We start from the raw sequence: 27,612 nt of genomic DNA, 5'->3' as shown, positions 1-27,612 counted from the left end.
AGCAGCAGTCCTATCTGTTGATTTCATATGTTTTGTCACTTTACAGGGCTTCCCTCAGAGATACAATCAGGCTCTGGAAGTCTTTAGAACAGACAAAAGAGTATGAACTGCTGAGAATGTCTACAGAGAAATTTGTTCTTGATCCCTTTAAGGCAAAGACGGTGAAGGACATCATTGACCTTTCTGACCTTGTAGAGATGCAGAGGAAGATAATCAGTTGGTAGGCTCATCTATGATCAAAAGCCCTCATAATATAATAGTGAATTAAGAAAATGGGGGTTCAATGACAGTCCTGGGGAATGGAGTCCTTTGTTTGTCCAAAGGAGAAATAAACTGAGGCAACACAAGTTCTTGTGTCATCTCATGTGTTCTACTACTCTGAGGTAGAATGATTGTCGTGGCAGGGAGGATTAATAGCCTCATGCAGAATATTTCTCCAAACTGCCAATAAAGAAGTTAATGCCAATTTTTTCCTCACCTTTCTTTTCAGTCTCTGAGAATGTTATCTTCTAAATGCTTTCAGTTACATAACCTCTGTTAACTGATTTTTCCCCCCTATAGCACCTAGGCCATAAATACAAGCTTTTTTTGCCTTGACCATACATAAATCACCCCAGGTAGTCCTTTAGCTCAGAGGGTAAAGGCTTGTGTTACATGGTCCACAAGCCCTGTGTTTCATCCTTGCTGGTGATGTGGCTAGGGGATTGGTTACAATTAAAAACATGCACGAATAAAGTATTTTGGGTTTTTTTTGAAATGAAAATGCTGACATCCGTTTTGACACAAATTATTTTGATTCAAATACACACAAAGTAAGTTTCTTGTCTGACAGAAAATACTTGTTTTAGAAGAATGTATTTTTAAGTTGTGTTAAAAAAAGGGCTGACAACTGCCCCATGAAAGACAATTATTGGATTGGAATCAATCCAGTGAAGAAAAGTTGGAGCAGAAGTTGTTCTGAAGTTTCCTACTTTCCTAGAAATTTCCTAGTTAATACAGCAGTGGTTTGTTTCTTGTAAAAGTTTACTAATACATTTTTTATAAAGTACTGTTTTGGCTTCTAAAATATTTCTCATATATTCATTCTGTTGTGATTTATTTAGTGTGCAAGATGTATCTGGTTGGAACAGCTATGAAATTCCTGCCATCAAAAACCTCAGAAAACTAGAATTTGCGTAAGTGTTATGCCTCTCTGTTGATATATGTTTACATTTAAGACTGAGAAGAGTTGTGTATATTGGCTGCAATCACTGAACTCACATAAAGGTAGTCTATTGAAGTCTAGTTAAAGGAGAAACAATAAGTAAAACCCATTCATTTATGTTTTGCCAGTCTGAACTGGCATTATTAATTTATGGTCAGAACTTGAAAATGTCATTTCTAGCTCCCACAGTGATACATATCAACATGGTTCTATCAATGTTGTTTGATTTTACTGAAATTTAGCTCATTATGAGCGGATGCAGATCTTGTCCCACAGGATGTAAAATATTGTGATCATGGTCCAACTACTTGTGAAATTATCTTTCCCCAGAAATGCTTCACTTTCCTATCTGAGACTATCAAGAGTATAATACTTAGTGAGAAATGTGAAAAATAGAAAAAGAACAGAATTACAGGAATCAAAAACAAATTGAGAGTAATCTTGCAAGAAGAAACAAAAAAGTGCATGTACTGCTTTCTCAGTGCAAACAGTTCTGCCCTGTTTGACCTTAGCCTTGTGGACTCCTCTTCTGGAGGTTTTAAAGCAGAAGTTGTCACCCACCAGTCTGCTGGGGCAGGGAATGGTTGCTTATTCAGGAGTGTAAACTAGCTTCCACTGGGGGCTGTAGGGCAAGAGCATAACAAATTCATAACTTTTGCTGTTCCTGAGCATGAAACAACTGCTGTGTGTCTATCTTTATTTTCTTCTAGGCTGGGTCAGGTGTGTGGCCTTCAGGGATTCCTAAAACTTGTGGGAATTCTTGCAGCATTTCCATCACTTCAGCATTTAGAGTGAGTAATTCTAAAGATTAACTATGCTAAGTAATTCTAAAGATTAACCATGCTAATGTTTCTCCTCAGCAGCCCTTGAGGATAGGGGAGTTCATGTACCCGAGAAATGTTTTATTTGCAACGGGACTACTTGTTTTGGTGAACAAACTGAACAAAATATTCAGTGAATAGACAACATACTAACAGTTAAGACTCGTCAGGTCTGTTGCTGATGCCAGTTAAGATATTTCCTTCATTTGATACCCCATCAGTCACTTCCACCTCTGTTAGAACTTGTAGAAGTTTAATGCAGTGGCCCCACTTGGTGCTCCCTCTTGCTGCAATGGCACAGACCAACATTGCCTACTTATTTCTTTTTCTTCATGCAAGTTCCATAACCCACCTGAGCTCGAGCCTTCTCCATGTTCAGTCTCTGAGAGATTCCCTATAAAGTCTGTCCCCTAAGAGAAGAGGCTAGCTCCTGAACCAGGAGCAGTGTTAAATGATGGGGTTAACTTGGGTACATGTGCCTGTGCTGGGTAATGCACCCTCCAGGGTCAACAGACATCTTGAACTTCTGGTAACACGTGCAAGAACTTCAGTTTTGCAGGTTTGTTTCGTATAAAAGATATGAGCTCTGTTTAAAAAAAAAAAAGTCTGGTTTCATTTTGCCCACATATCTTTGCCCTGTCTTTGCCTTCCTTTACCAGATTAGAAATACAGTTTCAAGAACTCCAGTTACTGTTTATTCTCTCACATCCATGTCAAATGAGCTATCTCTGAATTCTAAGCTGCTTTACTCTAGAAAGAATCACAGCAAAAAAAGTCAATATTCTGTCATCATATCTCTTGGAAGATTACTGGGTTTTGAGAGGGCATTCAGCCTTACTGGCTCAGCCCATCGGCCATTTGTGTATGGTACCTGAACAGTAGCCTATTTATGATATTTCAGAAAAACAGTAGAGCTCTAAAACTGGAAATAGCCTGATGAATCCCAGTGTTGTCTGTGAGATTAGAAAGTCATCTAGCATCTAATTGAGACTGCCTAAAACTCTTTCCGTCAGGGTACCTGAATGAAAAAACTTCACTTCTGGTACCATCTTGGGAAGGAACAATTTAAGCAGGGATTTACAGCATGTGCTGGATTTTGTCTGTTTTGTTCTTGTGAGCACAGGAAATCTTATTTCAGAATAGCTGAAACGCAGCTATTTCATAACCATTTTAATAACTGCCAGTGTATAGTGAAGGAGGGCATTAAGTGCTACCTACCATTTGCATATCAAAGGAAATGGGTCAAGCCATTCAACTAGCAAAAAAAATTCTTCGGCTGTAAATTCGGGTAGCAGACAGCTACTTATTAGAGAAGCTGGAATTTGTGAGATGTTTCTTGCTGATTAAGGCCACTGTGGGGAGGAAGCTTCTCAAGATATAAAGAGTAGTCTCTGAGGTGAATAAAACAACAATTTATATTGAAAGGGAGCTAATTCCCTCTCTGTGGTCATGCAGCCTTGAAGCGCTGAGTGAAAATGACATAGGAGATGAAGGAGCAAAGAGTCTATCTGAAGTCTTTCCGAAGCTGACGTCGCTGGAAACATTAAAGTAAGTTGCAAGGTTAACAGTTTCAGAAAATTTTGAAAAGAAATAGATTAAACCTAGAGCCTAAGGGATATTGTGCCTTAACAGTTATGGGCACAACGAACCCATGGGCATGGTAGACCACTTAGTCTATGGGCATATTTAGCATGCTCGTTCATCAGAGAAGTGGGTGGATCCTATAGCAGTAGGGATTGTGTATTAGCAATTCCTCATTTCCCTTCAAGGGTAGTAATTCATCTTTGTTCCTGCATTTGACCTAAACAGACTGTGCAAATTACTTAGAAAAACAAAGTGTATATAAAATATTTTAAATACTTCAGAATCTGTTTCAGGAAGAGCTGCCTCAAAACTTCAAGCAATGGAGGCAAAAAGGACAAGGGCCAGGCCAAAGCAGCAAGCCCTTGGGAAAGGGAAGAACAAAGTTCGGGAGAAGATGGAAGGAAGGGAGTGAAGTAGCAATGGAGGTCCCAGGAGAGCTCAGGTTGCTCCTTCTGATAGTACTGAGGGAGTGGGAGAGGGACAGGCAGCCTGCCCCAATCACAGCCTCACACAGCCTAGACCACCCTGTACAGGAGCAGTAGTGAGCTAAATTTTCCAGGACTTTTCAGTAGGAATAAATAATTTTCTATTGTCCCTCTCATCCCCTTCTTCTGTCCCTAGCAGCCTGCTGCCCTAGATAACCATCCAGCTTTGCAGTCCTGTCCAGTCATTAGGCTTCTGAATGTAAATGCTTTGTGTCTGGCTTAGCACACAGAACGCTGTAGGCTTGTGTCAGTTTAGATGTTGGCGTGTATTAAAGGGGAGATTCTTCCCTTCCCTTCCCTTCCCTTTCCCCTTTCCCCTTTCCCCTTTCCCCTTTCCCCTTTCCCCTTTCCCCTTTCCCCTTTCCCCTTTCCCCTTTCCCCTTTCCCCTTTCCCCTTTCCCCTTTCCCCTTTCCCCTTTCCCCTTTCCCCTTTCCCCTTTCCCCTTTCCCCTTTCCCCTTTCCCCTTTCCCCTTTCCCCTTTCCCCTTTCCCCTTTCCCCTTTCCCTTCTTTTCTTCCCTTCCACTGGCAGGTACAAGTTACTGCCCTAAATTTTTCAGAAATGCTCCAAATTTAGCAAGAGGTTAATGTTATTTGTAAGGCTCTTGAAATTCAGCCTAATCTTGGATTCTAGGTTGGGGAAAGGGCTCAAGTTAATGGTAGCTCAAAGATGGCTTTATTATCCTATATTGCAGCATCACATTTACTGTTCAGGACAAAAGCTAAAATGAATTTTCCCCACATTATAATAAATTAGAATAAATATGCTCAACTAACAAAACCATCTTGTTTACTATAGCTTATCACAGAATAAGATAACAGATGTGGGTGCAGAGAAACTAGCTAAAGCTCTTCCTTCCTTGTCTTCATTGAAAACCCTTAGGTAAGTGGTTGAATCCTGTTCAATTGTTTTGTGCAACAAATCTCACTGCTTCTGCCAAAAATTACTGAACATGGTGAGCAAATATGCACACCCTTTGTGACAGGCAAGCTTTGGACTTCATTCTTGCACAAAGTCCAGTCCCACTGCAAGTGGCAAGGCATGTCCCATAAGGAAGGCTGGCGTGTTTGACTTCTCTTTCTGTCGTTTGCACTCCGGTCATTTCCAGACATGTGTCTTTAGGGAGGAGATAAATGTATAACCCAGTGCAGACATACAGAAGCATATCTCAGGAATATAACAAGGACTATACTGACTTTTAAATCCTATTCAAAATACCCACTGTTCAATAATGCCCTATACAAATGCCTACCCAGGGCTATGATCTACTGCAAGAGTGCTGCAAGAGATCTGCTGCTTGCTGAGTCCAGTGCAATGACAGCAATGTGGTGGTGTGTTGCTGGTACAGGACCAATGGTCCATCCCACTCCATTAAAATGTCTGGCATAGGGCTGAATGAAGAGTCTTAGATAGAAATGTGAGAAGCTGTAGTGTACAATTATGGAATAACTTGCTCACATGGAAATCTTGTTCTGAATGCCCTTCTCAAGCCTTTGTGCTTTATCTTCTTGCAGATTTTTTATTTGATTTAATGTAGGCAAGAATGTTCTCGTTCATTAAGAATTTAGACATTTTTGTTGTAGCTGTGTAACCTGAAGAAGGGAGGTGGTTCTGTGCCTTACTTGATATAGAAAATATGAAACTTGTGTTTTAAAGATTAACTCCAAATAGGTAAGCATAAATTGGAAGTTAAGATGTACCAACCCTATCTGAAATTCCTTGATCTGATATATCACTAATTTACATTTTCCATTATTCAGTTGTGACTATACTGGTTTTGTTTTTTGCAGCTTGTACAATAATAGCATTTGTGATTTTGGAGCAGAAAATCTTGCAAAAATTCTTCCTGCAATGGCATCTTTAAGAGTGTTAGAGTAAGTATGAAATCTTCTGAGATGATCTAGGAGAGCAAAGTTGCTTACATTCTGAAAATTCAGATCTGTGCTGAGGGAAAGTAGAGGAGACAGAATTTGAGGGACAAAAGTTCTGATTTGTGATTATGTTAAGCTTAGAAGAGGCTGATGTTGGTTAAGATGTAAAGGTTGTGGAAAGATTAAGAGATGATGCCTGATGTGTATTTCCCTGAAAATACTATTTTGTGCCCCTACACTGGATACAAACAATTCCGTTATTCTGGACTGCTATTCTGGATTGCAGCAGCAGAGAATTTTTGAGAAGGCTGTTTTGATTGTAGCGAATGTTGAAGACTTGTCTTGCTGCTGCCTTTCTGTATTGGAAAGCTTTGTGTCATTCCCAGCCTCATGTGCAGAGAAAATGTGCTTATGCTGGAGTCCAGATAGGGTCAGTGGTTAGAGAGGTTTAAGGAGCAGTTCACCATAGATACTGTGGAGCCACTGGAGCTTTGGGTTTTTGGAATCAGGGATCTATTCTGATTTTTTTTTCTTTCTTCCACCATCCCTAGATAAGCCTTTGCAGTATTCCTGATCTTGAATGAAATGTTTGATTGTACTGCTAGGTGATGTGATATAAATTAACAAATACTTTGGGTTTTTTTTCCCTCAGTGTTCAATATAACAAAATAACTGACGTTGGAGCCCAACAGCTGACTGACAGCCTAAGAAAATGTCCCCATATTAAGAATTTGCTGTGAGTCCCTTGATATTTTGTTTGTTGTGTCTTAGGTCTGTAAATTAGGTTAGAATTCATGCTACAGTTGTGTTCTGCATCTGTCAGGTTTATAAGAGGCACAAAAAGGAAATCAACAAAATACAAAAGTAGTCACAGAAATATTACAAATGTCATCTCTGGTCTCAGCTGCATAAATTCCCCGCCGCCCCAGGGAAGCATGCTTATCCAGCTTTAAGCATAGTTTGCACTGAGCTTCCCATTATTCCTCCCAACGTACCCTCCTAGTGTACCTGACCCACTCCGGGCTGCAGGGCTTGTGTTTGAAGGATAAACCATGCGCAGCCATCACTAGAGGTTGAAGAGACTGAAGCTGCCAGTGTACGTTCAGAGTCAGGGAGTTTGACAGGAAGCTAAAGAATATTTAGGGAGACAGGACTGTAGTGTGTCCTATAATCAGAGTCACCAGAGGGGCTTCTTTATTCTAAAAGACAATACATCTTAATTTGTTCCATAGATTAAATACTTTTATAGAACTATATTCAAAAGAGAAGGGCAGCTTTTACAAAGAAACTGAAACAAGTTATGCTTAAAATCTTTTTCCTTTATGAATTTGCTCTTACAGGATGTGGAATCCTACCATTCCCTATGGAGTTCTTGAACACCTTCATCAGTTGGATTCTAGAATTAGTTTGTAGATTCAGTTGATCCTATAAAGGTAACTTAAACCCTTGCTCCCTGAGACATTAAAATCTGTTTTGATGGCACCTATTGATGAATCAAAAGTTCTGCAGATCTATGATGGGAAGAGATGAGGTAGGATAAATTTGGACTACAATTTTCAGGAGGCATCTTAATCTTGCTGACTTTATTCCTATTTTTGCTTCTTTTGCTCCTTTTTGCTTATTTCATGCTTTCTTATGCTTAGAGCTCACTGTCTCCAGAGGCCTGTATCATGCTGCTCTCCTTTACAAGCAGATGTAGGTGTACATAGTTTCTTTTTCACGGGGATGTTTACCTGACACCATCTTGCATCACACTTCTGCAATTCTGTCTCAGCATCCAGGACCTTAAATGACAGAGTCACATCCCTGTGAAGCCAGCGCTAACTGTGCTAGGCACTGCCAGCCGCTCTGGTACAGTCTGCCATTTTCCAAGTTGGAACTGCTGAGTTTAGGGCAGAAAAACTCTGTGCACAAAGTGCTTATTGGCAGTGCATGGTGTGATACTCTTCATCAAGCCATATCCTTGCAACTGCCCCAGCATGAACAGTAAAGGGATCTGGAGCAGTGCTGGGCCAAGGCTAAGGCTAAGGCTTTACAGTAGGCCTACAGAAAAGTTTAAAAACATTGATGGCAGCTATGGAGGATATTCTGTTTGCTCTGTGATGAACTTAACTGCATTATCAATTCAGATGCAGGCATAGTCTTTAAAGTTCCTTTTTAGTTAGAGGACAACGGGCTCCTTCCAAAGATTTCAAGGAGGATCACCAGACCTCAGGGGGGTATGAGGGACAGAGAATGGCACAGGGTCATAGGAGTTAGGATGCCTTTAAAATCCAGCAGCTCCTTTGAGAATCGTAATCTGTGGAATAGGCAGACTATTGCCATTAGAGCTTAGAAGGAATGGTGCGTGGTGCTGAACTCTTCGGCAGTGAGTTCTGAATTGTTGTTTTTCTCCCCTTTGTGTTTCATCTTTCTGAATGCACTCAGAAAAGCTTTTCCCACAAGTGTTATCTTCTGTGCCATGTCATAGATCTTCCCTGGTTTTGTCCCGCTTTAGGATTAAACAATGTTTTGTCCTGGACCTCCATTTCCAGACACACTTTCTCTACCCTCCTCTGCTAAACCTGTTGTGTAGCAGCATTTGCTTTCACCCAGAGACACAGAATCCAATGGGAATGTCATGCCCATATGTGGGAATGTATGCCCATTCCAATGGCAATGTCATGCCCAAAGTATAGCCTCCATCCAGGTCCTCCCTTCCCTCTCTCCATTAATTACTGATAATGCGTCAAACCCTGCTTAATGAGTTTAGTATGTGAAACTTCACTTTCACTTGAAATAGTGAGATAGTATCCCCCGATACCCCTGAGAGGTTATCCTGCCTCTCTGCTGGTTCTCCGTAAGCTGCTGATTCTAACTGGTTTTACCAGGCACAGCAACAGCATCAAGGCATAGGTGGCTAAGTGAAGAGATGCTGCCCCAGCGTGACACACATCAATATCACACCAGTTCCCCCTTTCCCCACCCCATTCACCTTGCGTGCCACATCTCCTTGGCAATAACACCAGCAGACTGCAAGAGTGCTGCATGGGGAAGAGCAAACTCCTCCTAGGACTCCTAGTTTGGCCCAGTGACTGGCGGCTGGCCTGCTAACCTGCTGTTTTGTGTTGCACAAAACTCAATACCTCTGTATTCTTGTCATGTTTAATAGATGAGTTCTGTACACCTCAGGGATTAAGTTTTGTGTTGATTTTTTAGTAAGTTCTTTCACTTTTCCTTTGTTAATACAAATCTTCAACAGCTGCTACTCTCACCATGACGCTGAGCCTATACTGGAGCCAAAGCAAACCATTGTTTCCTACAGTCCTTGTTCTCACTCTGTTTTGTGCAGTTTACCCACTTGCAGCCACATTTGCTTCATTGATTCTCCTTGCTCTGTCTGAAGCATCCTAAAAATAATTGCGCTGTGACCAAAGAACAGTTTGCTGATGATCATCAGGATTTGACTGCCCTGACATTTAGGGGCTGAAGGAACTGCAGCAGGCACAGGACGTTTCGGTTTCATCTAGTATTTTTACTCCCAGTTTTTTGCCATGTGCTCTTCCTTGCTCCTGAAAAATTACTCAGGATGCACCAATGAAATGATACCAGTAAAGAGGCAGAAGGCAGAGTAAACCCAGACACCAGGGGGTCTCCAGTTTTCTTTCAGATGGCCAAAAACACATTGCAGAGCCAGCACCAGCTGCTTGAGCTGCGATTTGAATGGTCCTGGCAATGGCTGTGGCTGTCTACGGCTCCCTAAGCCATGGAGCAAGCAAAGGTTTTGCATGACTCTTGCTCTCAGTGCCCTGATCACCAGATACAGACTTAGCTATTTATATGGCACTGATTAGGGTACAGACTGTGGAAGACAGGTGCCATACCAGCTCCACAGACTAACTGAATACAGCAGCAGTGAAACGTCATAGTGATCCTTAACTGCAATGATCCTTAATAGCCTGCACGACAACAAATACCTCTTTGTCTTGTTGAATAACCGTACTTGGGAGAGAAGATGTTAGGGATATGAACACTGCTGGGAAATCTCATATAAGCAAGGCTTGCTACAACTTCCGGCGTCTGTCACTCAAGGATAGCAGGGAATAAGAATCTTCTGAACATGTAGGTCAGCTCCCAGATCACCTTGCTGCCTGTCGGTTTTCCAGTCCTGAAAATCACTGGCCACAGAGCTATGGCTGTCAGTGATAGCAAGCTCAGCTCTCTGAGAGTTGGTTACTCTTGGTCATTGGTCTGCTTTCACACCAAGCAGAAGATGTGTTTAACACAGATCTCCATAAACAACCTCTTGGTCTTCCTAGTATCTCCTTCTGCTGCTACCCTCTCATGTTTGCAGCACAATTCTCTGATGTGGGTTACCCATTCATGCAATATCTGAGTATGCGAGGAAACAGGCACACATTCATCTTCATTAGCACTGAGGATCTGTAGCAGCAGGAAGTCTGTATCTTGTCTCTCAAAATGGAAACATTCAGCATCTACCAGTCACTGTCTTGTGTTTTCAAATCACATCACATATATATGGTTTTGGTGATGTTGATGAGTATTAAGCTATTGGGCATACATCTAACATTCTATTTTCATCATTTCACAGGTATCATAAAGGAGAGCAGAAGGTCTCCTCTGTATCTCCCTATCTTCTTTGCTGCTTAATGAATCAGGAAAAGTGCTGATTTTTCATGACAGTGGCAAAATGAAAAAAGTCACATGTGAGCTCCTGGGTGATTCCTGAAGTGGGTGAATGATAGAGTTCAAATATGTAAACTGTCTTTTAACATGCTATTCAAAGACTCAGTGTTTCCATTGAAGTGATGATGTAACATCAAGTTTCAAAGATGAAAAGAACATCTGGATATTGCGATCACCATTAAATGTGAACAAGAGTCACCAGGATATTGGTAGTATAAAACTGCTTCCTTGATTCACCAAAGCGTAAGATTGCAAGCTGCTGGACCTGCCACATCTGAAGTAGTAATAGATAAAATCTGATTGTTTCATGGTGCCGGTGCCAGTGGTAACTGCGATTGAATTTGGTTTGATGATTTTGGACTACCAAAGCTCAATGATTTTCACCCATAAATCTGGATTGATTTGAAGCGTTAGGGTCAGGAGCATAAGAATGATCAGTCTGGAACACAGCTTGGTATGGTAAAATTATCCATAAGAATCCAGAAGTGGCTCTTTTCTTCATATTTATCATCAATGCTGTCTTAAAGGATAGAAGGAGATTTTTCGTTCAACTAAGTCTCTTGTTATTGGTTCCCTCAAAAAGAATTGGAAAAAGAAAGAGTTAAAGAGAAGAAATGAATTAAAAATGGAAAACTATTAAGGATTTTTCTGATGATATCACAGAAATCCAAATACTATAAAGAGTTTCAGTTCATTGCACAAAAATCCTCCAAGTGACAATCTTCAAAGTTTTTTAGCTTGTCTAAAATGAGATCTTAAAAGTGTTTTTTTTATTTTAAGGAGTGAAAAAAATGCACTTATTTATATATGGGTGTAAGTTACTAAGAAATGAGATTCTAGGTCACAAGATACATGTCAACTAAAATATTTGTGCATAAAACTTTGAAGAGCTGAAAAATGTTAGTTTGACTTCTGAAACAAATTTTTCTTCTCATTCATATACCTGGACTGGGATTTAGTCTCTCACTTGCAGATGGTAACATAAATGTACAAACATCTATTTTATACTTGAAAGTGAAATGACTACTTTGTGGGGTTTATGAGACCTTCTTTTACAGAGTTAGGAAGAATTAGACAATGATAGACAATAGCATATTTCAGAGTGCTAGCAAGTGTCTGTTCTGCTGGCCTTGGTGTTCTGTGGGCCAAATACTAGTCCTGCTGATTCTAATAGCAAAACAATTCTCTCTCTCTCTCTCTCTCTCTCTCTCTCTCTCTTTTTTTTTTTCTTTTTTTTTTTTTTTTAGTTCAGTTCAGCTCTGGGAACATGGAGAGAATTTATAATCATATACAGACAGCTGTCAGGACCAGCATTCTAATTCCCTGTCCAGTTACAGGCTGAAGACAGGAAAACAAGACTGGATGGAAATAGCTAGGAATGTTCTATATGCCTCAAAAATTGGGAAGGGAGATCTCTGTATGTCATGCTGCTAGCTCAGGGTTAGCTCAACAAATCCTTTGAAATCTCTTCTGCCAGGAAGAGTTGACAGAATCCTGACCAAGGACCTATGCAAACTGAAATCTTTCCACTAACCTCTTGAATACTCTGTTACTTGGTTTAAAAACAGTCACCCATTTAAACAGTTTTAAAACACAATCTTTATGTTCTTTCCAGCAAATTGTACTTCTCTGCTGAAATTTTAGTGCCTGCAGAATCTTGACAGCAGGGAGGGAGGGTGGACAAATTAAGGAAGGGAGGAAAGTGTGTCTTTTGGATTGTTTGTTTCTGTTAATCAAACCTAGTTTGACCTAGTGAGTGGAGGTAATAGTACAAGGGAGCAAGGTGAAAAACACTAGGCCGATTGTGACTATAACTAGAAAATGACCATTTTCTTCACAATCTGCACAGCTTTTCAAAGCCTAGCCAGAGCAATGCCGCTTTACAGAAATATTCTGCAGTTACTTCTCAGTGTGGCTAAATTTGAGAATGTGCTAAATACTAGGCAGGACTCTGTCTGGTCTGCATAAAATGATGTTGGGTAAACTACTGTTCTCTTTCTGTGAGGTAGTAGGAGAGGTATGTTTATACAGATAATGTACAGATTGTAAATTGTGATGCAGTGTTTTTGATATTTTTGTATGTCTTTCAAAATGTATTAAAATATTCCTTTTTACAGTAACTTGCAGTACTTGTTGAAAATTATTTTGTTTTTTTCTCTTTGTAACACTATGAAAGCATTGTTGGCTTCAAATGTAATGGCATGCAAAGGGCCTCCATATTCTAAGTTAACAGAAAGCACTGCGTGAGAGGGAGACAACTGCGTCCTGTTGGCACTAATCAGTTCAGTGGTCTGGAAATGGAGAAAATGCTTTCTTAACAGGCAGTGAGATCTTGCAATGCCAACCGACAGGTCGTAAGTCCAGAGTTAGAAGATATAAAAGTGCTGACTGAAGCTGCCAGCTTCAGAGGAAAAGTTGCTTTTTATCATTTCAGCTACAAGTTTTCAGACTGATCAAGATTCAATGTCTGGATATTCTTCTGGCTCAAAGCTCATCCAAAATGCTTTCTTCAAATGAAGGCCTTCTGTATAGAAGACTGAATTCACTTCCCCCCCCAAAAAAAGACCCTGCTCTAACCAAACGTGTGTTCTAAAAAATCCTGACTTTTAGGATGAGAAAAATGTAAATCCTTCCCTCCCTATGCCCATGCTCTTTTTCTTAGGCATGAAGACGTGATAAAATGCTAAGGCCTGTGTTATGGTGATAGTCAGATATATTTTTAATTTAAATACTTTCCCTGTCCTCAAAATGTATGACGCTGAGCTGTTGTGAGATACCAGAAATCTTGATCTAAGATTCAGAGTCTCCTAAGTGATTTATTTGGTGGGATTTGTATTGCTTGATCTGTGCATTATGTAGCATGGTCAAAACACTAAACCCACTGTGAGAAATAATCACAAACTGGCAGATGCTGTACCTATAACGATAGTTTGAACCATATCCTTAGAATGGCATACATGTGACCCTGAATAATTCATGTAAGCTGTCTCTGTGAACAGTAAGAAGTTTAATTATATAGGCAGCAGGCATGCCACCTTTAGGAGCAAAATTCAGTATTTCTTGTGTTAATACCAAATGGGCATGTGAACAAGAACTAAAAAACTTCCTAAAACTTGGTTGTTCTTTATATATGTGCCTAAATGGGGATTTAGGTGCCTAAATGGGGATTTAGCTCCCTAAATCTGTTCTTCCATGTTAGAACATTGTGTCCTAAGTGACTTACCTCCCTGAATCACAGGCCAGTGACTGTCTATAACACAGTATTTGCCAGTTTTTTAAGTCCCTCAGCTGCACTTGACAGAACATATAATGGAGAAATGCTAAGTAGTTCAGGGATAGTACTTCACCTCTTGCAGGAGCAGCTGAAAATTGTGTTGGGGGCACACAATATTGAGGCCTGGGAGCAAATTTCTATTGCAGTAGGAGTTCAAAAATGCTATCAAAGCAACAACACACTAAGAATACTTGGGGAAAAAAAACAGACTCTGGTAAGCACGTTTCATCTCATTGTTTCAATGGGGATGTAGACTGTCTCCTCCTTGTTCTCTTATACTAGTTGTCAAGAAGAGGTTAAAGGGACTCGTGACACCATCTGTCTGGAGCCGAAAGCCTGAGCTGGGAGCTGAGGATAGAGAGACAGACTGCAGAAGACAGACATATAAGGTATGGAGAGAATTCAGGAGAAATGTGTTCAATTCTGTTTTATCTGAAATGTTCTCGATACATCAAGTTGTCTTAGGAACTGCACAATTACGAAAATTAGCCTTTTTCTTAAAAATATAATGAAAATAAGACAAAGCCAGTATGATACCTGCCCTCAGTAACTTTTTTTCTTTTTTCCACAGAGTGTGGTTGCTGGTGTTTCAGTCCAGGTCTGATTTTTAAAGTAGTTATTCATGGAGAAGGATTTCCTATAAGCTGGCCTTCTCAACAGTCTGTGTGGAACTAGCTGCAGATAGATCTAAGAAAACTGGAATTTCCTGGAAAGCATATTTAAATCCTTTTCTGTTCAAGTGGAAAAGGAACAAACCCAACAAATGACTGTTCAGTTTTTCATGAAAAAAGTCAGTCTTTATTGTATTGCTTTCACATCTGTACATAGGAACACGAGCTTAAACAATCCGTAAAGTATCTTGTGTTAGGCAATGAATCCACCTGACTTATATAAAATTCACTCTCTGATCTATTTCAAAACTCACAATATAAACAAAATATCTTATTAGCACAGTTCTTGCCATAATTCTGCCCTGAACAGAACCTCCCTTGCAGCCACTTCTGGATATATTCCCCTGAGAGAGCACTGATTTTGAACTACTGGCTGGCAGAGTTTTCAGTGTGCGACTGTGAAACTTGTTTAAGCAGTATGTAGAATGTGTCCATTTGGGTGACACGGTATTCAGTCAAAAGTTTATCAAATCTGAGTAAAGTCTTGAATTTCTGTTATAACAGAACACAGCTTTTTTTCAGTCCAACACAGAATTACCTATGGAAGCCCGGTAGTGTACATGAATCACTGCAGTTAGTGCACGCTCAGATGCAATGATCATGGGGAAAAAGTCACAATTGACAAGGTCTGATAACAACTCTTCCTGTTGTCCCATTGTCCTTCTTTTCATCTCTACATTTCAGAGTATAATTTCTTTCCATGACTTGATCCAGTAACCTGGTCATAATCCATTTCAGGTATATAATGAATCTGTTTAAAAGAAAACACACAAGTATAACAAATACAGAGTAACCCTCTAGACCTGGACTGAACAGAGAAATCACTACGTATGTTAGATATAGCACCATGCTGGTTTTTTCTTAAAAGGTTTTGAATTTTTTTTTCTGACTATGAATAATTCTTTGAAAAGTAAAGGCCTGAAAAACCTCTCACTGAAACCAATGTAACAGTTCCCATTAGTGTTAGAGCACACTAGCTCTTAGTGCAATTTCCCAGAGACATGAAAATATTAGTGTGAGGTGTATGAGAATATGCTGTCAACCAGAGTCCATCAGGTCTATTATTAAGGGTTGCTCTTAGGAGAGGACAACCAGCCGTGACATCCAGAAGGATACTCTATTTTATGCTAGGTTTGATATCCTTAGACCTATTTTTTACTTAAAACTGATTTTTGAATTGGGTACTTTCTCTTAAGCAGATGCTATTTATTAGATCATTAGGGTTTTTTTATAATTATGAGTTAATTATGTGTTCTCTATATTTGATGTAGCCTCTGACTTTGGTCACTTTTTTTTTTTTTTTTCATTAGAGACACTTTGTTTGAAACATTTTGGATCCACCAGCAAATAGTTATGGAACTAAATAACGTGACATTCTTGGTTTTGGTGACAAAAATAAATTGCTGTTAAAATGCTTTATCCCAATTTACCTAATTTGCCTTGGTTAGGACAAAGTATCTGACAGCTATTAAAGGGTGATTTTTTTTTACCGTCATCAGAAGTAAACCCTGTGCCTGAAGAGGCTTTATTTTTAGGCAGAAGCAGAAGCCGGGCTTGTGAAGGTGCTGGGCACCGGTGACAGGATCACTTTGGTCCCGTGATCCTGCACCCGAGCTACGTAACGCAGCGCAGCCCGGCCCAGCTGTGCGTGGGGAGAGCAGGCCGGGCGCGGGGCTGCGCCGCACGGCGCTCCGAGGCGCGGGAGCCCGAGAGCAGCCCCTGCTGGCTGCAGCGGAGCAGAGCCCGGGCTGGGCGGCGAACGCGCTGCGTGGAGCGGGTCTCTGCCAGGACCCTTCTTCCCTCCTTCCCCTTTCACAGATAGCATAGGCCTCCTGCACAGAGCATGCAGACAGGGGACGCTCCGCAGCAAATTTGGGCGTTCCTGGTCATATAATGGCAGAGGAGGTTGTGGTACAAAGCCATGGCTGGGGAGCCTAACAGGCCTCCTAACTGATCTGCTTTGAGCAGGGAGCTCTACAAAAAGGCTCTCACTGGGCTGCAGGGCAAAACGCAGCCTCTCTCCTTGTCCTTTGCTTTCTGTGCTTGAAGAGTGGCTCAGCAGATCATATGTCACGCCAGGCAGACTGTCTGGCACAAGAGGTGCTGAGGCAGGAGGGCTGCCACAATGTGACATTTAAGGTGTGCAAGACACAACAGACATAACAGAATATATGAAGCGTCTGAATGAAGAATCAAATGTGGTTGCCACACGTTCTGTATGAGCATGAACAGATTGAGGAATCCTGTGTCATTACAGGAAGCCATAAAGCAACCAGACTGCCACAGAATTGGGGGACAGCTCCTTTTATGGATTGAAAGCTGATTAAAAGAGTGGATGCAAAAGACAGGGCTCGATAAGAGAAAAGTCAGTAGTAGGGTCTCCCAGGGACCGGTTTTACTCAACATCATCATCAGCAACTCAGAAGAAAGAGTGAACAAAGAAATCTCCAAGCTTGCAAAAAATAAGCTCTCTGACATATTCAAATGCTGTAGAGATGGCAAGGAACTCCAGAAGGACCTCATAACATTGCATGAGTGGGGAAAAAGGTAGCAGGTGAGCTTTACTTAACTGATGTAATATAATGCAGTTACAGACAAATAACCTACACCTGCTTACATGATGCTGAACTTGGAACTGGCAGTTACAACTAAAGAAAGATTTTGGCATCATCATTAACAGGTGTCTGAAGACAGGAGGAGGCACTCTGAAGTGTGCAGTGGCACCCAAAAAAGCCAACAAAATTTTGGTCATCATCACGAGGGGTACTGAGAACAAGATAGTGAGTCTATATAAAACCTTGGTGTGCCTACATCTTGAGCATACTGTACAGTTCTGATCTCCATATTTCAAGAAGAACATAAAAGAGCAGAGGAGGTGCAAAGAACAACAACTATCATGGTCCAGGGAAGAGAGCAGCTCATCTCAGCCTCAACAGGCAGGAAAAAAAGGGATTAGAAAATAGGCCCATAAACAATTGCTAAAGGGACTGGGCGTCAGTGTGCCCTCTAACACCTTAAATTCTAGCGTAGTGGATTCTGGGAAGTATGGAGGAACAGACTGTAGATTTTGGCCACGTTCGTGTGTCTTCCCAAACATCTGCCACTGCCAGATGCAGAACATGGTACTAGGGGGACCAGTGGTCTGACTCTATGACAGGAGATCTATGCTCTTCTGTCTGCAGCTAACTGAAGCTGTAAAGACAAGAACAAGAAGCACTTTTGTGCCCATTGAGGTATTTCACTCAAATGTTTATCAGCTACAGTACCTGTCAACAATAATCACATGCTCAAAATCCTATTACTTAAACTAGGAACAAGAAAAGGGGGAGCAGCAGCTACTCACTTGGTGTTTAATTACTTTCCAAGCTGAACTAAAAACTCTGCTACATGGTAGATAGTTCTGAGAGATTTTTAGTGTTCTACATTGTAGATCAAATCTTTGTCTGGTTTAGAAATAACACGCAAAATGTATTGGGCCTCCAGAGCAAAGCATAAAGATATCTATTGAAGGTTTCAAGTATTGCTATAGGGCTGCTAGTCCAAGACTGTAATTTGTAGTGGCAGCTATTAAATGGTGTGTGAATGACATAATTGACCAGAATATTCAATCTTTCCTTTCTATTCAGCTGATTAAAAGTCTGTCCTTCAAATTTCACTTGAACCTAATTTTCAACAGTGGAAAAAAAGATTGAAAAAGAAAAGCTAGCAAATCTTTTTAAATCTTGGAACTATTCTATAGCCTAAAGGATAACAGTAAGTATTGAACAGTATGTCTACCAAATCATAACTCTACCATTAGAAAAAGAGACTCCATCATGCTATTTTTGTTAATTCTGTCTAGGAAGTTGCCGTTCCTCACAACTCGGACTGGAGCAAAGGAAATGTAGTGACTCAGTTTTGCATCCTGAGATTGTCTACTTTCTGATTCCTGACTTTCTGAAAGAGCATGTTTCAGATATTATGGCTTATCTGGGCTATACTACCTGAGCAATCCTCAGCCCTTTTTTTCTGGCCCTTCAAGGAGTATGTGGGTGAAATGTAGCCATAAGTCTATTAACTTAACTAGAGCATTACCCAGAAATTATTCGATACAGGTCATTATTTTCCATTATTTCCTGTGTATGGCTGCCACTAGACTTTCCCCTTTCTATCATAGTTAATCCTGTAGCTGGGAGCCTACAACAGTTCTCACAAGAGGAGGAAGAGGTCTCTCCCTGCTGAACAGAACGTGAGGAAACAACCCACTTCTACTCCATGTTCTTTGGCAAAGGAGAAAATTGCTCTTTACCATTAAGGAAAAAAAAAAATCCTTCCTGAGCTGAAGAAAACTTGAGTAGGTCATTCACCATAGCAGGTCACAAAACTGATGCTTCTCAGCACCCATCTCCAGAGCAAGAATAAGCTAGCAAAATTTATGGCAAAAGAAGATCCCAAGCTATGGAGCCTCTGAACCAACCACTGGTCATCGCTGAATTGTTCCTCCTCATTTCTGCTGGACCCACTCTACTCAAAACCCTTCTACCAGGCTGTGAAAGGTCAGATTTTTTAATTCCCTTAATATCCACCAGATGGTGAAGTTTCTACTGATGCTTATGAGATCTTTGACTGAATGTTCTATCTCTTCACAAACTTTTAGGGAGGAAATACACACTACTCTCTACACAAAGAGAATGTGGTTTGTCAATGAAATGACTACATTTGTGCCAGATTTTCCTCAAGTTTCTTACACCTGCAAGAGATACTGATCTTCCTGCATCAGGGTCTCAACACCACAACTTTCTAAGGTTTTGATTCCATAAAGAATTCTGTAAAGAATTTCAATACAGCTGCTAGGCCTTTTTAATGAGTGAAATCTGATCTCATGACTAGAGACGATATATATTACAAATATTTTTGTGTCCTCAGAGGGGACCATTAAAACTATTCAGCTGTCTTTTCCCAAGTCTGTGGCCAGACAGACTACTTAAGCCTGTAAATCTGGTAAGAGAAGGAAGATTTATAATTTTCCCCAAAGAAATGGAAAGACTTAGCCATTACTGTGTACACTTTAATTCTTTGGGACAGTCATTCTCCTTATAAATGAGAATCATTATGAAGAGATAAAGGGGAAGAGTTGAACTGGCCAAGTGAACAAACTAAATTTCTCTAAAAAAATTACTCCTTTTTGCTATTTCAAGATTACTAGTTGCCACCTGAACTATAGTGTCACTATTATTTTTCCAAAGGAAACAAACATGAATTAAATTTGATTCATTTCTTAATTCCTCTGATGGCTTAAAACTGGTAATTGGCTCTTGTCACCTGCTATTAAAGCAAACTGATTAGAGTAAATTTCATTTTTGTGATGAAGAACAACAGAAACAAGAAATTTCTTCACAATTTAGTCTTCAAAATCACTTGTGGGCTGTGACTTTTACCCAATGAAATACTCAGGCCTTAAGCATTTCTGTTCTATATTAGATGTCTCTTAATTTTCTATGACTCATTTTAATCCATGTTATTAACAGCAGCTTTTGGAAAACTTTTTTAAAAGTCTGCCTCCTCTCTTGAAATATATAAATGAATGTATTTGGTAGAAAATCCCGTAGGATTGTGCATTGCTGTGGTTAATGAGTTTGAATGGTCAGTTCATCAGTTAATTGAGATTTTGTCTTCCTTCCATCTAGGATGGAGTTCTTGTTAACAGTAGCTGGAGTACAATAGTCTCTTTACAACAAATCTACCCGGTGAGTTTGAGCACACAACTGCTCTTAATTTTAATAACACCTAAATATTCAAAACACGGTTCTAAAAATCATAACTATTGTTCTTAATCCTGTTGTTACTATAACTGATATGAAATAGACAGCTGGTCTGTATCATGGAGTCTATCTGTTTGTTTCCCATTTTTTTAACATAGAGATTTCTGCGAATGAGAGAAAAACATACTGAGAAATGGGGAGGTAAAATCAGTAACTGATCACTGGGATATATTGTTATTAAGATTCCAAGTCTAAAATGAAGAAGTCAGGAGGTGGCTTCTGATGTGCTTACGTATATATCTTGACAGTGCTAGTGATAACATTTTTCTGATCCGTTCCTTTATGTGGCATCTCTGTTTTAGAGAGACGAAACAGAGACACAAGTGAGTTAAACTCACAGAACATATCAGTGGGAGACATGGGAAGGAATCTAGCATGCTTATTTATTTCCACCTCCGCTGGGCCATACCGTTTCTCATACAGACTGAGCCCTCATTTCTAATTGGCACTATTTTGGTGAGCTAGTGAACTAAGCTATTTCTTTGACTGATTCAGGACTTAGATGCTGGCATTTAGCAGAAGTGCTGAGTCACAAGCTTTCGAGTGCTGGGTTCTGCTCACCAAGGACATTCATCATAATTCACCTTGATGCAAAAATATATGTAATGCCTGTACTGTATTTCCTATTCATTTTTCATTGTTGATTACTTTTGCTCATTTTTTTCTGATTAGATTACTTCATGATGAGTCACATCTAATTTTAAGACAGTACAAGGAGAACAGTCACATAATCTTATTCTAAGGGACACTCAAGCTAAAAAAGTAGATGACATGAGCAAGCTAAATTCTGCTCAATTTACACAGATTTTTCCATTTGAATAGGATAGGAAGCTTCTTCAGGCTGCTTAGCTGTCTATTCTCAACCTCTGCTACCAATTCAGTCATGACTATTATGCTCAGAAACCTGGCCATAATTTTGCTTCTATTGAGTTTCTTTATTCAACTGAGGTTTTGGGTGCAAGAGAGAAGAGAACTCTTCCAATCCACATGCTCTTCTACTTGTACATCTAAATAACTCTAGGGATTTCCTCCCTTTGTTCCTCTGTTCAAGCAAGCCACTCAGCTTCTAGGTGGGAGGCATCACTTGCTAATGCAAAGACGACACTGCAGGATTTCAGCTAAGGCTAATCATAGCTCTTTGGTTGTTCTCAGTAGTCACTGGTGAGTCACATGAAGAACACTCCTCTTATATGCAAAAGAGTAATGCCTGTATATTTTAAGCTCTGCTGGTAAAACTGAGATCTACTTTTCCTGCAGTGTCTTGCAAATCCTCAGTACTTCTGGTCTAAGCAAACAGAGCAGGTGGACAGCCTTCCTCAGTCTATGGGTAGACAGGTTAACCCCCATCAGAACTCAGGTCACTTAATACCAGACACTCACGGGATTTAATCTTCCCCTTCAATGCCTTATTTCTGCTCCCAAAACAGAATCTGCAGCTCTGAATTAAGGACCTCCTATTCTGCATGTATTTCTAGGAAACTGATGAAGATGAATGCCACAGAACAGTAAAGAACTCTGTAACCAGGCTATTAGCATAAATTCCTTTTCATGGAGACATGCTTAGTCTTTGCCTAGTAGTTAAATAATTATGCAATTTGTGTCCTGGTTGTTGAATAAATAAATAGATGAAGCATAGTAATGTTATCTTTTTTGCTCTCTAATTTTAAGAATTTGTGATTTGATTCTCAATGGAAACAATAGCCTAACATGACAACTTTAAAATTAAAGATTCAGGGCTGCAGGTGGTACCTGAGCAGAGCTCCATTGGCTCCAGTGGGAGTATGGACTTCTAAGCTTTGTGAAAACCTGTGCTTTTGAATTTCTGCATTTGTGAAGACTTCTGCATTCTGATTTCTACATATAGAGGTGACATGGTCTTAGAGCAAAAATATCAAATAGTTTGCAAAGCTTCTTATCCTATTGAAATGAAGGGAAGTTTTAAGAAGCCCATTTAAGTACACTGAACAGGATTGAGCTCAGATCCTTCCTATGCTCTGCTAAGCTATGTGTTTATGTAATAGGAAAAATCCACTGGAGAAAGAGAGTATGACTGTTTTTCTCCTTGGGTCTTCCTGAAAATTAGATGCAATCCATCATGACAAATTCTAGTCAACAAAAAAGTGAGAAGAAAAATAAAGCATTTTTTAAAATCCCTGTAATAGACAGTGTTGGAATAATAATATTTGGAGTTTGGGGAGAGATATTTGGGAGGAGGGGGAGGGTTAGGGCTTTTTGCACACTCACCAAAGATTTTGTTTAAGTTTTCATTAATTATTATGAATTTATTTCCTGGAAGACAGGGAATATGGATTTGAAGGTGACCGACAAAGGCCTTTGGGTCTCCGATATTCTGAGCACATATGCTGTTTGCTGAAATTAAAAGGGATAGAAGGAGGAGACAGTCAGAAAAGTAGCCAACAGTGTTCAGTGGGGGTTCAGTTCTGTTTCAAACCTTCTGTGCTAGCAGAAGTGGTAGTAGTAGAAACAGAGTTTTTTGCGATACACCACTGAATGTTTGTATGAACACTGACTTGCAGTAACTACATGCAGTGGGATTACTTCAGTGGTAACAGATCTGTTCCCCCTTTCCCTACTTCTTATGCTCCCATGTGCCCTCAGCCAAACTCTGCTCAGTTGCGTGTGTGCAAACGGAGTAATACTAATATTACTCCAGCAACTCCAGTTTCCATTTTATACCTTCTAAAACTATTGAACAAAATCTGCTCCCATTACTTTATATGGGACCTGAATAGAAATTTCTAGGGATATAATTTTAACCTGTATGAAGAAGAATGCTATAGGAAAGTCAGTTTTTTTAAATTAGAAGACTTACTAAAATAGTTTGATATTAAATGGTATTTGTCTAATATGTCCAAAGAAGATATATTTGCAACTTTACAACAGAATTTCCTGCTTCTGTATTTTCAAATAGAAAATACAAAGGTCTCTTGAATTTGTTTTCAAATTTACAGCCAATATTTTGCTGAAAATTCTACTGGCAGATTTGTTAATGTATTTTAATTTAAACTGTGAATGTTTTGATTAACATACATTTGGCACAGAGAGTCCTAGCTGGAAATCGTGATTCTCTTCCCAATTGCATTTCAATGTTCTAAAATGCTAAATCCTTACAACATTTTCAGAGTTTTAGTGTAACTCAGAACCATAACAAACCCTCATACTGTGATTACTATGAATTAACATAAAAAGAATGGTGAATTGTGTAGGTTTACTATTATCCAAGATACAGTTTTTAAAGGTCATCTGTTTAAGATGTATTTCTGGCTACCATATGATTTGTGAATTTTTGATAAATATTACCCTGAATTATCATTTAGATTCAGAGCCAGGACACGTAAGACCCGATTAGCAAAGTCGTTGACCAACTGTAAACATAATACCTAGCTGTAAGAGCTGCAGTGGCTCAGCACTGTGAAAATTACTCACGAGGGAAAAACATTCTCTTCACCATGCAGCAGAGGACAACAGCCCGCGGCCCCCAGCGGCTCCTGCGCCGCACGCCGGGAAGGGCCTGGGCCGGCGCGGGGGGGCGCGCGCCTGCGGGCTCCCGGGACTGCCGGGGGCGCTCCGGGAGCCGCAGCGCGGTGCTCCGAAGCCAGCCCGGGACCGGCCGCCTGCCTGCCCCGCACACCAGAGCCTGCCCGTGCTGAGAGAGCAGGGCAGCGCCCGGCCCCGTGTGCTGCGCCCAGTGCCTGCCGCCCCCACCCCGCAGCGCCGCCGTGGCCAACCGCTGCTCCGGAGGGGTCACCGCAGACAGCTCGGCCGCCCTTCGCGGTCGCTGTCTCCCGGCCGGCTGTGGCGCGACCCCGGCTGGTGCTCCCGGCCCCAGCGGAGACGTGTCCGGCTGCGGCGCCGCGCTCCTCCGCACCGGCTCTGCCGGCCGCCGGGTGCGCGCCGCGGGCCGCGAGCGGGGCCGCGCGGGAGGAGATGACTTACTTCCCGTGCGAGCCCGACGGTGCCCTTCCCGGCAGCGGCGGCAGGTCCTGCGCAGCCCGGCCAGGAGCAGCAGCCCCCGCTGACCCCGGCACCCGTGAGGCCATTTTGAACGGAAGATGCTGTGCAGAAGGAGCTGAGACGCGGCGAGGGCATCCCCGGGCGGCGGCGGCATCCCCGGGCGGCGGCGATGCCTTAGCTACGGCTGTGCCGGGACACCCAGCCCCGGCGGCCCGCGGCCAGGAGGCTTCGCTCCGCAGTCACGTCACTTCGGGGCGCCGCGGGGGCGTTATTCCAAATAGCCATCAAAGACATCCAGCTCGCTGTCCGTCTCGTAGAGCACTGAGCCAGGGTCGGACAGCACCCCCAGATCCACCAGAGCCTGGTCCATATCCTCGGGCACGAAGACGATGCCCACATTGAGAACGATGTACTCCATCAGGAAGGCATAGTACAGGATCAGCACGTTGACGAAGAACAAGCCCACGTAAAACATATAGGGCAGCACCAACAGCGCATGGAAGGCCCAGGACTCCAGCGAATCCAGATGTGCCGAGACCGCGGCGGGCATACAGCTGCGCGGCACTGCGGCGGCGCTCCGCGGCCGGGGCGCTGCTCGGCGGCGGGCTGCGGGCGCCGACCTGCCCCACCGGCGCCTGGCGGGGCGCGGAGGAGGTGCGGGAGCCGCGGGACGCAGGCGGGGAGCGGGGAGAAGGCGGGCGAGGACGCACCCGCAGCCTCAGCTGCGGAAAACGCCAAGATCCCGGAGACGGAGCAATGCGGACCCTGCAGGAGGAGAACCCGCAAGGGGAGCGGCTCGGCTCCTTCCCGCGCGGTCGCCGGGCGCGCAGGTGGCCGGCGCGGGCCTCAGGGGCGCTGCCGCAGCGCTGCCTTTCGCGGAAGGCTCGTCAGGGGCATTTCCAGCCCGGCTGCTGCAGTCCCGCCGCGGCTCTCGTCCTCCTCCCGCTTGCAAACTTCCCGGAATAACCGTGCAGGCGCTTTCTCCGCGCGGCTGACGCGGAGCCCTTGCCTGCCGTCAGGCAGCCCGGCAGCCCCCGACCTGCTCGGCGAGACCCCCTGCCCGCCTCCTCCGCCCCCCGCCACCGCATGCCGCGTCTGTTTACCCGCTCCGGCTCCCCTCGCATCGCTCCTCCGCCGACACCGCCCGCCGCCGCCCCTCGCCGCCGCTGGTTGGCTTGGAGGCACCGTGATTGGCACCGCCGCGCTCACGGGGCTCTATCCGCACTCGTATCCCGTTTCCCCTGCCCGGGGGTATCGGCCACGTCTGGCTGGGGGGGGGGACGGGGCCTCCCCTTTCCTCTGCCCCTGCAGCAGCGCCGCCGCAGCCCCGCGCTGCCGCCGGCGGGGTGCGCTCTCCTCTCTGCCCCGGGCACCCCGCGGCTGCACGCCGCGCGCACCGGGCGCCAGGCCGCACCGGGCCGCCGGGCGCTCCCCGAGCTCCTCCAGCATCTCCGCCAGCGCCCGCCAATGGATTTGCAATCGTTAGGCCCTTCCACACGCACCTCCTCTGTAGCAGGTCGTTCTGTTCCTTTTATTTGGTCTTGCAGCTCAGGCAGACTGTCAGGTTTGGGGTTTCCTGATGCCAGAGGCAATAATAACGGGACTTTAATAGTCAGCTGAGGCGTTTCCTTATTGGCTAAGGTTTTACCAATGCCAAATTATCATCAAAGGCATGATTTTAAACTTGTTTATTGACACTGGACAACAAACCCAACTCTCTTTCTTCAACTTTTAGTTTGATTTGTTTTGATTTTTTATCTGGTTAAACCAAATAAATATAAAACACATCTACTAGGACAGTCATTACTACTCTTTGTTCTGCTTCAATTAAGCTGGTTTTAAAGCCAATTCAAAATGAAATGTGCAATACTGCATATGAAAGACCTTAGCAAGAATGGCAGCAACTGCATGTCCATCACCGCTTCCTGCACCTTCCTGTTCTCTTTTGCTTAGAACTGACCCCATCAAAAACTGGTTCGTCTTTGAGTTACGAGCGGTGAACAAGAAATGTCAGAGGCCGGTATTTTAGCTCAGATTACAATGTATTTGAAAGGTATGTGCACATGTTAAAAGGCTATTTTTAGTTTAGGCTAAAATTAGTCTTTTATATTCTTCTAATTTAACAGTGTTCTCACGACGTGACTAGATCTAAGTCACATAACTTCCAAAACAGAAGGGCAGAATAAATTAAAAATAGAATTCAGTCTTCAGGCTCTCGGAGGTGCGGGGTATCCTTCAAGCCTTCGAGGTTCCTAACTGCCGTTGTGGTCAAAGGTGGCACTTAGTTAAGCACCTTCCTGACACGAAGCGTGTTTCGTTCCTCCGAAGTGCCATTTGGTGTGTATATTTTGCCTTTGCTTTCCTCTAAAAGAACCGCCAAAATAAAGTTCTCAGAGGGAGCTGGCTTAGGGTAAGCGTTTTCCCTTTTCTTGGGACATACTGACAGGAAAGGAGAAAACTTTGGGCTCCCCGGGGACCTTTCGCGACTTTTTCCAGGCGGGAGGCGGGTGACAGCGGTGGCGGTTGGCGGGCTGCGGCAGCGCGTGGCGGTTGGGGCGGTTGGCGGGCTGCGGCAGCGCGTGGCGGTTGGCGGCGCGTGGCGGGCTGCGGCAGCGCGTGGCGGTTGGAGCGGTTGGCGGGCTGCAGCAGCGCGTGGCGGTTGGCGGCGCGTGGCGGTTGTGGCCGTTGCCGGCCGCGGCGCGTGGCGAGCCGTTGCGGTGACAGGCAGGCCCGCCCGCAGCGCCTCCTCTCGGTCCGTGCTGCAGCAGAGCGCAAGGACACAGGCCGCAGCGCCAGGAGGGCCCGACGCGTCGCAGAGCCTGCAGGGCAGGACAGCGGGAGCGGTGTTTTCCCGTTCGGTTTCGGTGTTTTGCTTTCACTGTTTGTTTTTACCCCCTTGCAGGGAGCGATGAGACAGCCGAAATAAAAGGATCACTTCCCGCTTCCGCCGCCGGGACCGTCCCCATCCCGCTTTCCCAACGTCGGGACCCTGGAAAAACAAACATCTCCCGGAAAAATGTTGTCTCCGTCCCGAGCGCTCGCCTGACGCCCCTGTCCGCCCCGGTGGGCGCAGGCCGCCCCTCACGGTGCCCGCTCCCCGACCCCTCCCGCCGCCGCGGTCTCCAGCCCCCCCTCCCCAGCTCAACCGGCACCAACGGCCCCGGCAGCCCCCTGCCCGGGCCCCGCCCCCGCTGTGCTACGCGCCAGGTGCATGCTGGGACTTGCAGTCCGCGCCCCGCT

At 43.2% G+C, this 27,612-nt stretch overlaps 2 protein-coding genes across 4 annotated transcripts in view; one reads left to right on the top strand and one right to left on the bottom strand.

The window, feature by feature from the left end:
* Window positions 1-12,771, top strand: part of CIITA (class II major histocompatibility complex transactivator) — a 35,378-nt gene extending 22,607 nt beyond the window's left edge. For all 3 annotated transcript variants that reach the window (XM_026096469.2, XM_026096471.2, XM_026096472.2), the window contains 9 exons: window positions 47-220; window positions 1,104-1,175; window positions 1,915-1,995; window positions 3,481-3,573; window positions 4,893-4,976; window positions 5,885-5,968; window positions 6,618-6,701; window positions 7,306-7,398; window positions 10,557-12,771. In XM_026096469.2, the coding sequence (XP_025952254.2) occupies window positions 47-220; window positions 1,104-1,175; window positions 1,915-1,995; window positions 3,481-3,573; window positions 4,893-4,976; window positions 5,885-5,968; window positions 6,618-6,701; window positions 7,306-7,378 (745 nt within the window). In that variant the 3' untranslated portion in view covers window positions 7,379-7,398; window positions 10,557-12,771. The remainder of the gene's footprint in view (window positions 1-46; window positions 221-1,103; window positions 1,176-1,914; window positions 1,996-3,480; window positions 3,574-4,892; window positions 4,977-5,884; window positions 5,969-6,617; window positions 6,702-7,305; window positions 7,399-10,556) is intronic.
* Window positions 12,772-14,753: 1,982 nt separating this feature from the next.
* DEXI (Dexi homolog) lies at window positions 14,754-25,821 on the bottom strand. The gene is made up of 3 exons (XM_064520397.1): window positions 25,476-25,821; window positions 24,355-25,137; window positions 14,754-15,347 (listed from the first exon to the last, which is right to left on the bottom strand). Exon 2 carries the CDS (start codon window positions 24,920-24,922, stop codon window positions 24,641-24,643), a length of 282 nt encoding a protein of 93 aa, XP_064376467.1. The 5' UTR covers window positions 24,923-25,137; window positions 25,476-25,821; the 3' UTR covers window positions 14,754-15,347; window positions 24,355-24,640.
* Between the last annotated feature and the right edge of the window lie 1,791 nt (window positions 25,822-27,612).

This window comes from Dromaius novaehollandiae, chromosome 14 (assembly GCF_036370855.1).
Source record: "Dromaius novaehollandiae isolate bDroNov1 chromosome 14, bDroNov1.hap1, whole genome shotgun sequence".
Classification (NCBI taxonomy): Eukaryota; Metazoa; Chordata; class Aves; order Casuariiformes; family Dromaiidae; genus Dromaius; species Dromaius novaehollandiae.
The sequence above is the reverse complement of the archived record's forward strand: the minus strand, read 5'-3'. Positions and strand labels throughout refer to the sequence as shown.

Coding starts and splice junctions, on each gene's coding strand:
- DEXI (XM_064520397.1), bottom strand. CDS start 24,922: ATGCCCGCCGCGGTCTCGGCACATCTGGATTCGCTGGAGTCCTGGGCC.